Here is a 14,006-nt window from a genome sequence, read left to right as displayed (position 1 = left end):
ATCATTCAGAGAGTTTTAGAACCATTAAGAGGCAGATTTTTTTTTTGTCAAACAAGATTCATCTCTTAACGGTTCAGATGTTGCCTCTTAATGAAACTATTAAGAGGTAAACAAACAACCACTAATATTTGATTTGAATGTTAGACATAATCGATTGTGTTAGTTAATAGAATTGAAAAATTAAGGTTAAAGGACTAAACCTGTATGTCACGTGTAAACAAGGGACTATTTTTGTAATATTAGTATAAACAAGAATAAAGTAAAAATCGCAAGAAAAATAGAAGTCACCACAGCAAAGAAACCTCCGCTAAAACCCTCTCTAATGGCAGCTTCTTCTTCTTCTTCATTATTTGCATCTCTGTTGAACTCTATCTCCTCCCTCTCTCTCTCTTCATCACCGCCGCCGCCGTCACCACCATCCACCGTCTCTCTCTCGTCCTCCTCTTCCTCAAATTCATCGTCATCGAAGATCCTAAAGATCAGACAACCGTTAATAACCCCCATAATCCATGAAGTCTCTCCTGATATCCAATCAGTTCTATTCCCTTCGCTTGCGTTTTCAAATACTTTATTCTTCAAATCGGCGTACAACGTTCAGGTGATCGTGAATCCTGATGAACCTGAAGAGAGTTTGATCGGTCGGTTCCGTCGAGAGGTTTTCAAAGCGAATATTATACAAGAGGCTAAGCGCAGGAGATATTTCGAGACCAATCAGGAGAAGCGAAAGCGGAAAATTCGTGATGCTGCTACTGCTAGACGAAGAGCCAAAAGGTTGTGATGCTTTCGATTCTGATTTATTGAATTCGTTGCGTAGTTTATATATTGAATTTGGTGGAACTTGTTTAACATCACTTCATGATCGCATTGGATAATTTTTTGATCTTATATGATGTCTGAATGAGGATTTCTACATTAAGTTTTGCCTGGAATTCATCTTGATCAAACTAGAATTTATCTGCACATAGCAGGTTTGTGATATCCTATTAAGGGCTCCATGTTCAATCATATAATCTACCATCTCTAATAATACAATTGTTGATGATGAACGTGACAACTGGGAACATAGTTCAAATAATACAATAGTTAACATAGTGTCTTTATGGAATTTGCTCAAAGATCTATGTTTCTTTTGCTTTATCTGTACAGGCGTCCGCGACCAGTGGTTAAAAAGGAGGAAGTGCCACAAAAGAAGGTGGTTGATGATGAACGTGACAACTGGGAACAGATTGATGTTGAAGTCCCCTATTGTCGATGAGAACCAACAGCGATTCTTTTTGCCGATTTAGCAAGGGTTCGATCTTGCACCCTGAAAGCTCTAATTTACTCGTCTGCTCAAATTTGCAACCTATGTGCTTTTGACTGCTAATGATTTAGGTTTTGTTTTTAGAATGCATTTTTGTTACAGTTAAAATCTCTTACGATTAATATATATTTGGAAGCAATGTTACCATTTACATGTTCTACTTATAAAATGCACAAAATAACCATTTTGGTATGGGGACTGGACTGGGCAGGACGGGATTTGACTGGATAGAACTGGACAGGGGAAAGTGGGGTAGGAGGGTGAAAGAATCGTCAAAGGTTTTTAGGGTTTTAATTTGACATTAGTAGTTTAGTAATTTACCAATCTTGTCACGTCTCCCTGATTTGTGTTCCACCTATTTTGGTAGGACAGAAAAAATGCATATTGTCCACTCAGGTCCTGTCATGTCCCTATCTAATTTCAACGTCGCGCCAAACCTGAGACAAGTTTTTGTACATTGTCAGGTCCCGTGTACCGATCGCACCCTCAGGGTTAGGTATGATCCTTGGGTCCTACTTGTCTTGACTGGTCTTCCCTTCTCTTTCATTGGCTCTTGGTTCTAACCAGGCTTCACCTCTGAAAGCTAGGTCTTGCTCAGGTCCGTCGATGCTAACAAGTCGTCTGAAAGCCTGGTCTCGGTCCTTAGTGTAGGCCCTGTTATTTTCCCATTAACAAGTTTGCTGTATATTTTGTCAATCAGGAACACACAGACCGTATTAGCAATTAATACACCAACTTATTGATTAAGTCGTAAACAAACATGTGGCTGAACGATGGCCATTGAACCCTTTTAAGCTGTAAACAAACTGTGCATTAGCATCATCAACCCATGTTCAGTCTATGAAGGGGACCAGTTTTAATCTGTCCAAAACCAATAAACCGGGCTTTAGGCGTAAATGTTTGTCCTAAACGGCTCTCGTTTTGATCCGGACCGGTCTAGGCTCATGTGTCCTTGATCTTGGTATTTCACGAGATTTCGTAGGATTTGTATGTAATAACATTGTAAATTATGTTAAAAACATTTGTCTTGTAATAATCAACAAATAAAAAAGTAATTTAATTATTTTTAGAGGTATTTGCATTTCTTATGTACCTATGGGTGCTATGTTGGATTTGAACCAGACCTTTTACTCTTTTTCATCATGTGGGAGTGAAGTCGTAGCAAGGTAGTCGTACTGGAAGATGCGATTGGATCACCTTTTATAAATTATTTGTAAATAATGGAATTCGATTCCATCAAAATCCTACGAATCAAAAACACAAGATTTAGGGGGCATTTGGTTCACATAATGGAATATGGTGGAATTGGAATCCATAAAATTAATTTATTGAAGGAATTGAAATGAAGATTGATGGAATTTGATCACGTATTTGATTGGTAGGAATTGGAACGGAATCTCAAAAAATTTAGAATCTCCACACAGCCCTTGTCCCTCCTGCTACTCTGCCACCCACATGGGTGGGTGTGATGTTGACAATAGTGGCATGTGGGTAGGAGGGTTAGGGGTGGGACCACCACTACCACACTACTATCGTCTTCGTCACAACAGCCACCCACATTGTGATAGAGACGATAGTGGTGGTGGTGGTGGTGAGAGGGTTGAGGGTGGGGGAGTACATAATAGCATTATCGTGGTGATGGCAGGAGGTGGGCGATGTTGGTTAAATTGAATGTTAATGGATGAAATTCAATTCATTTCTTAAAAAAAAAGAATAATGGATTCATTAATTTGTGAAATTCAAAAGATTCCATTCATTTCAAAAAGTGAACCAAGCAAAGGGATTCGTCATTCCAGTTTCTTCGAATTCAGCAAACCAAATGGCTCATTTCAATTCCAAATCCTTCCATAAAATCTAAATCACTAAAACCATTCCATCAAACCAAACATTCTTTAGGGATTTCTATGAAATATCATCCTCCTTCAACGCTCTTTTCATTTTACATACAGATGGACAACCCAGTTAACTAGTTCATCCTTAAACCAGTCCCAATTGGTACTGGTCACTAGTCCCAACCTCTATGAAATAGCATGCTTGAACCGGTCTGGGTCCCGATCTGGGTCTGAAGAGGTCCAGGAGAACCCAAGTGATCCATTTTCTTTTAATATGTTTAACTACTTTTGTTTTTATTATTATATATTAACTAATTTTTTAATACTATTATTATTAATAATAGTGTTAAAATAACATACATGAAATGGGAGGGGTATGAATTTGTTAACAATATTATTACAACGAACTCCCACAGATTTTCTTAACCGGTCCTCCCGGAAGCATAACCGGTCCTAACCAATCCCAAAGTGGTCCCGGTCCTCCCGGAAGCATAACCGATCCTAACCAATTCCAAAGCGATCCAACCTTAACCGGTCCCAAATGCACAAATAGACTTGCAAGAAGCATTTCGTCACTTACCAAGAACATTAAAAGACTTTATCTTAATGAAAACCATATCCGGAGATTTATAATTTGTTGGACAATACCCCGAGTGTCGGATTCAACTCAAGACCTCCAAACAAACCCAGTAAATCCCGTGCGCTAATAGAATCTAGAGGGTAAAATGTACGCGGATCTTTCCTCCGTCTCAAAATGTAGAGCGATTGATTCCGTAAAACCGCAATTACGAAGCCATGATTGCTAGAAGCTCGGCATTCTGTTCAAACTTCTTCATATGTTCTTCATCCATCACAACCCAAGCTTCAATTCCATCATCAAATCTTGAATCGATAAGAATGATACAGTTTTCATCATTAAAATCAGCACTGCTTATCCAAACTGGCTTTCCCCATCCAAAATCACCTTCATTGACTGAAAATCTACACCAACTGCTGAACCTGAAAACCCCTACACCCTCTTGAATCATAACCTTCCCTATCTGTTTGAAGTTTGCTTTCGCTATCTCGACCCCGTTTTCGCCCGTTAAGCTCTTCAAATACCCGCTATCGATCTTCCCAAACGAGCCTCTCAGTTCGGCCACAAGACCAGCCATATCGGCTGTTTGATTAGTTACTGCACTAGCCATCTGGAATATATTGCCAAACTGATGGTCTTCTAATGGAGGTTCCATCTTTCTCCGGAAGTTTACGGCATGAAAAGCCACCGAGCCTTTACAATCGTCTAAGGCCTCGGTCCCGCACTTCCAGATCAAGGCGGTCACGACCTCAACTTTCGTGGGGTTCACCACGGTGCTAGAGTCCTTGATCACCTCGCGTTTCAGTTTGTTTATGGCCAAGGAACTGAACTCGAATCTCTTCGTTACAAGACTCTGTAACGGAGCTTGACCCGTTGGATCCTTCGGGTTTCGACTGTATTCGTGTGACTCCATCGGAGGAAACAAAGCCGCCGAGTCAAGAACCGGGCCGTTCAACGAAATCTCTCCTTTGGCCTTCGCGAACCAGTGGCTTACAAACGACGAGAAACTACAAGCGTCTGCGATTCTATGAGACACGCATACACCGATTGCAATGCCACCACAATCAAACAAGTTGACTTGGATGGCTAATTGTTCTTCAGTATACGATGATCCGATCCCCACAGACACAAGTTGGTTCAGTTCTTCGATCATCGGGCACTTGATGATGTCCAGTAGGCTGGACTCGACTCGGGCTACCGAAAACCAAACCCCTTGATCGGCGCAATCTATGGTGTTTTGGTTCTTGACCAGCCTTCCAGCCAAGGGATAGAAATGAGCCAAGGTCTGAGAGAGTGCAGTTTTGAGCTTGATGGTCATGGTGGCTTGTGTTATGGTGCTAGATTCATGATAAGTGTAGTAAAGAATGAGTGGGATATAGTATGGAGGAAGTTGTTGATCTATGAAGGAGAGCCTGTAGGTGTTGAGGTTAGAAGGGGTTGCACAAGATGGTATAATAAGCTCTTCTGATAGTACACTTACCTTCATTTTAGGGTTTCTAGAGAGAAAAAGATATACGTACATAGACATATATATATATATATAGAGAGAGAGAGAGGGGGGGGGGTTCGGTTTGTTTAGGAACTCAGGAACCATCTCTTTTGTGAATATTCAAGATAAATGACGTGATAAAATATTCATGATGAATGTGGTGACAAATATTGTTCTGGGTTTTTAAATCAACAACCTGTCCCTATATATATATATATAGAGAGAGAGAGAGAGAGAGAGAGAGAGAGAAAGGGGTAGGTTTGGAGAAAAATCTCCAAAAAAATGAAAAACCGAGGAACACCCTGGTAAAGATTCATCCGGACAGCATGCATATGTGTATATAAGTAAGTGAAGTCGTTTGTTGGTTTTTATGCACGTGTGCAAGTTATGCACATGTGCACATCTTAATCACTTGGACGGTATGCACATGTGCACATCTTAATCACTTGGACGGTATGCACATGTGCATACAAGTAATTTGTGAACAATTTGTCCAGTATGCACACGTGCATAAGAAGCAGGAAACATCATCAGTTACTCGTATGCATCTGTACACACAGTACAGATTAACGGTGGTCAGGGTGTTCCTTAATTTTTCAAATGCTATTTGAGATTTTCCCATAAACCTCACTCCATCTATCTATATGTATATGTATGAAAGTACTCAAGTTAGAGTGGGTTGAATACTAGTACAAAGAAGCAAAATCTTGATGTTTTATGAAGTATCTTGATGTATTTGACATCGGGCTATTTGGTTGAACGACCTTCTCAAAAATTGAATCTAACCTATACTGTTTTGAATCCGAGGCAGGTCAGATATAGGTTATTGAGCTAAAAAGGAGCATATATGAGTTCTTAAAGTGGCAACTATTTGGGTGTAAGCTATCTTTTTATGGCAAGAAGACATATTTAAAGGGAAATGAATCCACATATGTGGGTCAAAAAGCATCAAGTGGTTCTTTTTGAAGGACATCACATTGCTCTCCTTTAGTGAGAATCTTTAAAAAGAATAACCATAAAATAAAAAACAAAGAGATTTGATGCATCTGGATCCAGATCCATCCTTTTTTTATTAACATGGATATTCAACTTGTTATGTGAGCTGATTAATTCTAAGCCGGAGTCATTGTATTTGAACCTCCGTTGCCACAAGGGGATTATTATTTCTCTTTGGATTCGGACCTGAGACCTCCAGGTACTTTTGATCTTTGGAGCCCAATCTCAAACCAATCGGACACTACCCTTGTGGTTTGGATCAAGATCTTTTCATGGTCATATAGAGAATCGGGACGTCGGATTACTCGTAGATCTCAATCTTTTTGGAAGTCAAGAGTCCAAACCTCGTTACATATGAGGACATTGAGGAGTGAGGATAAGTTTTACAGTATATATATGTATATATATATATATATATATATATATATATTAAATGGGATAATCCCCAAAATGACGAGAAGACAAAGAAAAGTCAAGTTTTTTCATATTTCTACAAAACGATTCGTCAAATGAACTTGCCATCGGTATTTTTTATGGAACCCGTTTTTTATAAAGTATTGAAATAATTCATGTAAATTATTAAATTGTGAAATCATCAACCAATGATAAAGTGACACATGTAATTTTGCTAATTAACCCTTCATTTGTGTAAATATTAAAGAAAATGGTATTTTTTTTTTCCCACTTTTTTATGTATTGATTACCCTTTAAGAAAAACCATTGTTTTGATAGCAACACCATTTGTAGTCTAGTGACTAAGGTATCTTCTTGTAGCATTATTTTGTTTTTTTGTAAATTGCAGAAAGGTCCCTGGACTAGTTGGGAACTTACACTTTTGATCCATCAGAATTTTTACTACGTTCTTAGTCCCTTCTTCATTGTCTTCTGAGGACCCTTAGGATTAGTCGAAGTGCACACAAGGAGACCCGAAAACAAATGGAAAACGGTCAACTTGAGACGGGAGATTTTTTTTTTATCTTAAAATAGTCATGTCATGTACAACAGATATTTTATAAATTATAAGCCTAGAAGTTATTATAAAACAAACCATAAGGTTGTGACGTAGTGGATGAGATCCAGAAGGATATTGTGGAATATCCCATCTGCCATGTATTTAAGGTCCAGATGTCCACACCAATTGTGATTTGTGGCCACTAAGTTTATCACGGTTGATGTCTTACAGTCGCAATATATGAACATAGCTTAGAACATCCTTCCAAAAAAACGTATTCTAACACATAATATTTTTTTCTAAAGAATATGTTCGGTTTTTGTACATATCATATTGTATATGTGTTCCAGAAGATGATCAAGGTTTGAAAAACAATTATTAATAACATATTCATATACCGACAAAATGAAATAAATAATTTGAGACTCAATCGTCCTTTTCGTTCTTGTTTTATCTTCGTTGTCATTGTTATATTCTTGATCATCCTACTCGTTATCATGTCATTGTCCTCCAACAATACGTTTTATTCTCGTATATTCTTTCTAGGTTTTCTTCAATTATTGTTTGAAGTATATAATATTTATATACGGCAAATGCAACAAATAAACTCGCACACCCTCCTCACTTTTAGTGGGTTTGAACCTCTGATCTCCTTGGATGCCAAAGACTACAACACCGCTAGGCCAAATGGCTTTTGGTTTTCTTCAGTTATCATCGAAAACAATCTGATCTATCAGAGGTGGATCCAGATTTTTTGTAGTTGTGGTACAAATAATTATCTTAAATTTTAATCAAATAAAAATTAATTACATTTACAAAATAAAGTAACAAAAATTACAAAGCTAATTCATTAATTGGCTATGGATTATTCTAATTGAATTGTAAAATTTACTTTAAAAGACTTGAACATGAGACCTCCTCTAAGGCCGTTCTTACAAATGGCATATACCTAATTAATAAGGTGGCATTATTAATTAAGCCATTCTTACCGCTTTTTCAAAACCACATAAAATCGTATTATTGCACGAGTGGTATTCAACTCAACATTATTTGCTATTCAACCCAATTTCATCCCATCACTCGCCACATCAGCATAGTAACCGGTTAATACTTCAACCGGTTACCCTGATACTTAAATATTCAAAACATATAATGGAAGTCCTGAAAGTATGTTACCCAAAATAAAAATGAAGTTAAATATGTTACTTTTTCATGCAACTTATCCTTTTATTAAATATAACATAAATGATACGACTAGAGACATAAACAAAACCTCGAATGACAAAACATATAGTATCTCCCCTAAAACGATGTCTTATTGCATTAAGCAAATGTATTAATCACAAAAAAGTAAAGATCAGCTTACAGCTGAACGAAGCATCAGAGCAAGGCCATGAGGAAATGATCCATTGTTGTTTGCTGAAAGAGAAGGCTTAATCAATTAAGTGCCATCATTACAGAGCTTCTTCAACTTTGCCGTCTTCGAAAACATCCTTGGGTTGAACGATTTCCAGAAGCTTTTCTTTGTCCAATCGAGTCTTGAACGAAAACAAGATTTCAAACTGAGCTCCAAAGATGCGTTGGCGTTTCAACCAGAAGTATTTCTTGTTCAGTTCATGCCGTTTGGCTTCCATCACCAGCATTTGCTTGTTCGATTGCACATGAAATTGTTCTCTTGCCTTTTTATGAACAAAAGGCGATTTCAACACGGTGAATAAATGTCGTCTTGTAGGCAATCCGATCTTGCGGGTGTCAGATGGAAGATCCCAGTAAAGGCCTTTCTCAATCGGTTCATGAGATCGAATTATTATCTGCATTTTGGTGGTAGAATCGGATTTGTATCTCCTCATTTCATGCCTGACAATGGCATCGCCTGAAGAACTTCTAAGCAAAAAATTTCTCAGTGAAGAAGCCATGATGGTTACAGGTGGCTCCACGGCGGAAATGCCCAGCTTCTATGCGATTGATTTCGTATGAGGTGCGTACGTAGGTGGATTCCGGCCCTACGCCCTGGCAACGGTGAATGTTAGTATTTTAGCGCATTGATCTTTCTTACGGAATAGAACTATAAGAAAAGACGCAAACATTCCCCTGAATGTTTTGGAATTACAAATACAATCCTTCACTTTCCAAATAAAAAGCTAATGTTCAAGAATTGTGTCGAAGTTCGTTTTTTTGGATGATGAGAGATGCACACCACGATATTATGTTTTGATGTTCAGATAGTTTTCAAATGAAAGAAACCACATGGGCCACTTACAGATCAATTTTCAAATGTCAACATTTTCGATCAACACGAATATGCAACACGAATATGCAACAAATTACTTGATATGTGGGAAATGGGTGATTTAACGAACTGCAAACATAGTTTTCTTACATAAATGCACATGAAGTCTAAATCAGTTGCTTTTAAGGGGGTGTTTGGGATTTGCTTATTTAAACCAACTTATGCTTTTTTGTAGAAGTGCTTATTAACTTATGTGGTATCAAATCGGAGTTTCGTAAAAAGTGTTTGGATTAGTTGAAGCAGAAAACAAATGAAATGTGTTGAAATGGTAAACAACATACTGTATCGACACCAATCAAAGAAACATGGATCTCGCTAGCTTTTGCAGTATTTGGATAAACAGAAACACAAAAGACCGAGCAAAATGCAAGTCTTCAACACTTATAATTGGCACAAAAAAGGGTCTTCAATAGACAGAGGTGCTAATCTTGACCATAGAAAATTTTATTAGTAGTTCCACATAGTGAAGGTGAATGCTAGCCATAAATATCATCCACATAATGACCATCTTAGAACTTTGATCCTTTTGGCAAATGAAAAAACGATAAGAAATGAACTTTTACGGGAAAAAGCATTGGTAAAATTGGTCCTACTTCTATTCTCGACTGTCTCACTCCCTCACAAAATGTAAATCCTTAATCTCAACACATCAACAAGGGTAACTGTGTCAAATTCACATATTGATTAATGCAGAAATCTTGTGACAATGAAAACTTTTCCCAATGTAAAGGGTCTTTTGATTAAGGGGTTGATTGTTTACCTCTTAATAGTTCAATTAAGAGGCAGTATCTGAATCGTTAAGAGGTGAATCTTGTTTGGCAAAAAAAAAAAGTCTGCCTCTTAATGGTTCCAAAATCCTCTGAATGATTTTGCATCATGGATCTCCCTTAACCATTTAGCACCCTAATTTATTGTAAACAATTACCAGACAATTATATTTCATTTTATACTATATCATGAGAGCCTCCTCCTCCTAATCATTCTGACCACTTAATCATTCTGCACCAAACCATTCAGCCAGGGCCGGCCCTGAGATTTTGAATGCCCATGGCGGAAAGCCAAAAAAATGCCCCTTACATGTGTGTATAAAAACCAAAATAAACTATTTGAAGGGGTTTGGAACCTAGTCAATCTAGCCGGCTCATCCCCATGCCGATTTCTTTTCCTATTTTGAGCACCAGATGGTTGTGATCGAGGAAACATACTCAAGTAGTTAAATTGTTAAACAAATGATACGATATAAAGAATAGAAAAATAACATCTAAACTTGGCCGTTCGTGGTTCGTGTTGTGAAATTGCCAAGAAAGTGGATAGATTAAGCAACTTGGACAAATTGATAAAGAAGAAAACATAAGCATCAATCTTAAGCCTTTGTCCTATATTAACCCGCTTCAAAACAGCTCCTAAAAAGCTTCTAAACAGCCCTCAAAACAACAGCCAGAAAAGGACCAACTATATAATTGAACATCCTTTCTTCTAAACAGCCTTCTAATATCTAAACAACCTTCTAAACAGCCTAAAAAGTAAAAAATTTAGAGCTTTTTAGGGCAACTGAAGCTGTTATAACGTTGTAGTTAAAATAGTGGGTCTTCTTAACTGAATGGCTTTCTTTAAAGCTTATTTGCTGCAATATTTGTGGCAATGGAGTCCCAGATCTAATGAATTTACCTTAGGGGCCATCATGGTGAACATGAGCCCCTCCTTTAGAATATTTCGTTGTTTATGTTGAATAGCTCATGCTTGTGATCAAATGATGGTGAAGCACTTAAGCTTCATTGTAAATACCATAACCAATTCCCTATGAAAAGGTAATTGTGGCCTAGAATCACTCATCCTGTCATCCATCCTCATGCATCAAACTGGTTAAGTGCTTCACCATCATTTGATCACAAGCATGAGCTATTCAGTTATCAAGGGGGTAGGTCCTGGTGGGGAAGTTATAGATACTTCTCACCAAGTTCGGGATGGATTGGTGTGGTTCCTCTACTCCTAGGACACCAAAATATCCTCCTAACTGTTATTCTGTATTTCTGTTAGAACTTAGAAGGCTGTTTAGAAATTGCAAAAGAGCCTCAAAAATCAAAACAAAAGTAAAGTGGATGTGGAAATATTCAAACATAAAGTGATCAAAATCAAGAATCTCTATTCACATTTTGTAATGTTGTTTAAATTACAGAAACCCTAAGTAGGCAATTAGGCAYACATATACAGTATTACATTTACATGATTACATCTTTAAATCTTAAAAGAAAACCTAAGTATGGAGGACAACATCATCTAGATTATGAATGAATCAAACAAGAAATCAAGAATTAGAAACATAAAAAATAAAATAAGTAAAGTAAATATTAATAACCCTAACAAAGTAACAGTAACCGGCTAACCTCACAAGTCAATAGTCGAGAGAGAATCGAGACTCGAGAGAGCGAGAGGCGAGAGCGAGAGCAAGAGCGAATCGGTACAAAGGAAAATATGTTCGTCAGTTCCGTGAGCAAGAGCGAGAGCAAGAGATAATCGGTACTGTGGAGGGCGAAAGTCACAGTTCCTGCGAGGAGGCGAGAGTCAAGCTGTTGAGGACGAAAGAGAGAGCGGCCGATTGAGTATTGTGGTAAGCGTAATTTTTTTTTAGGCCCAAAACTGAACCTATATTTGGCTTCATAAACTTGCTGCCCTTAGAATTTTTGTTGCCCTGGGCTCCCTTGGGCGCCAGGGCAGGCCCTGCATTCAGCAACTACCAAACAGCTCCTAAGACTGAAATTACCAGTAGACAAGAAGTATACAATGCTTTTAGGGGGTGTTTGGGATTGCTTATAAAAGCTACTTTTTAACTTATTTCAGTCTGGCATCGGTGATAAGTTGTTTTCTGGTGTTTGGATAAGAAGTAAAAAACTGTTTATATTGGTGCCAAACCGGTAATAAGTTGTTTTTGATAAGTTAATTCTTCATGACTTGTGAAAAACTGTTTATTACCAGTTTACAATTTTAACCCTGTTTTATTTAACTCCAGTTTGATACCACATAAGTTAATAAGCACTTTTACGAAAAAGCATAAGTTGTTTTAAATAAGCAATCCCAAACACCCCCTAATAGTTTCGATTAATCCCAGCATCGTTTCCGTCCGGACTTCTTTCAACATAAGACAAAAAATGATACTCTTGCATTTTAGAAAGACAGCCAACCATATTACTCTACTCTTCGGAGCCATCGAATCATCCTTGAAACCATCTTTTAGTTCCATAAAAACCTTTTACCTCAAACAGTCTTTTATCCTTGAACCTTTACCCTGTTGATTTCCATTAAAACTTTTTACCCTGTTGATTTCCCCCAAATTTTGATATTGATTCCCAACAATTTCCAACTGGTAGTATACATATTTTGATAATCATTAAGCTACCACAAATATCATACTTTCATGTTCAGCACCAATTATTTTCTTAGATCTTCCAAGTCCAAGCTACTTTCTCTTACATTGATTTGTATACATTTCATATCATAATCTACGAAAAATTCGCAGACAAATTAGATAATAGAACGTATAGATGAAATAACGAACACAAATGAACCGCAGTTGCTGAAATACAATCATGAAGGCAAACTCGCAGAAATTGAAATCACTAACCTCAAAATACGTTATGCATGAGAACGGAATCAGCAGGAAAAGTAAATCCGGCGACGATGAGACGGATCGAGAGTCGCGAAGACAGATAAACCAAACGGGGAAGAGCCAAGAGAGAGTGAGAGACTTTCGCGAGCTCAGAGATTTCGAGACGGCGAGAGTCGAGAGAGGGTTTACTGGGTATCGAATATCGATCGTAACAAAGACAAACGGGCCTTAGACTTGGGCTTTCTGCTTCCCTGGGCCGGGCCTGCTCCACAATTGCTGGTTAGCAGTTGCTACTAACAAAAGAAAAGCAATATAAGATCTGAACCTTTAATTACTTTTAATTTTATGTTTATCTATGAATTGCGTTCTAGAAGAAAATTGATATGGTGTATCTTGGTACACCTCATTAGCGTTGACATTCAATTAGGATTTGATTCAATTGTGGAGATCTCTTCTTACACTTCTCATCAAAACTTTCATTATCACCGGAACTCAACCCTTTCTTAAGTAACACGTAAGATTTCTAAACAATAAATTATATTTTTGTAATGTGTAACATAGAGGCGGTCATATTGTACGGGTGATCGTGAAGATGTAAACACAGAGGTGGTCATACGGTTTTGCACAAAAAGAGGGGAAGAAAAAACGTCACTTTGAGGATCAAGATTTTTGTAATGTGTAATACTTACCGTAGGTGTTCTGAGGGTATTCATCACATAGACGACATCAAAGACGATAGGGGGAAGTGAAAGATGTGCGAATGAAAACACAAACCCGACACATAGAAAAGAGAGAGATGACTCGAGGAAAGCAATGCAGACTTCCTCATCTCTTATCTTGCTTATTCTCATTTGTTTTTGATTCATAGCAGAAAAACTAGATTCACAAAAATGAGGGTGGTTTTTATTTGAACGCTCATATATATATATATATATATATATATATATATATATATATATATAT

At 37.6% G+C, this 14,006-nt stretch overlaps 3 protein-coding genes across 3 annotated transcripts; 1 reads left to right on the top strand and 2 right to left on the bottom strand.

The window, feature by feature from the left end:
• Positions 1 to 292: 292 nt before the first annotated feature.
• On the top strand, positions 293 to 1,454 carry LOC112514326 (30S ribosomal protein S21, chloroplastic-like). The gene is made up of 2 exons (XM_025120739.1): positions 293 to 771; positions 1,147 to 1,454. The coding sequence occupies exons 1-2, from the start codon at positions 323 to 325 to the stop codon at positions 1,253 to 1,255; spliced, it is 558 nt and encodes a 185-aa protein (XP_024976507.1). The 5' UTR covers positions 293 to 322; the 3' UTR covers positions 1,256 to 1,454.
• Positions 1,455 to 3,793: 2,339 nt separating this feature from the next.
• LOC112514859 (salutaridinol 7-O-acetyltransferase-like) lies at positions 3,794 to 5,198 on the bottom strand. The gene has a single exon (XM_025121488.1). The coding sequence runs from the start codon at positions 5,196 to 5,198 to the stop codon at positions 3,921 to 3,923; it is 1,278 nt and encodes a 425-aa protein (XP_024977256.1). The 3' UTR covers positions 3,794 to 3,920.
• A 3,157-nt stretch (positions 5,199 to 8,355) lies between these two features.
• On the bottom strand, positions 8,356 to 13,197 carry LOC112514769 (ribosomal protein S10, mitochondrial). Its single transcript, XM_025121371.1, is given in 3 exon segments — positions 8,356 to 8,612; positions 8,614 to 9,159; positions 13,059 to 13,197. Coding segments are annotated over 2 exon segments (558 nt in total). The 5' UTR covers positions 9,066 to 9,159; positions 13,059 to 13,197; the 3' UTR covers positions 8,356 to 8,506.
• Between the last annotated feature and the right edge of the window lie 809 nt (positions 13,198 to 14,006).

Source organism: Cynara cardunculus (assembly GCF_001531365.2).
Source record: "Cynara cardunculus var. scolymus isolate 2C chromosome LG 6, CcrdV1, whole genome shotgun sequence".
Taxonomy (NCBI): domain Eukaryota; kingdom Viridiplantae; phylum Streptophyta; class Magnoliopsida; order Asterales; family Asteraceae; genus Cynara; species Cynara cardunculus.
This window is presented reverse-complemented; position numbering and strand designations above follow the sequence as displayed.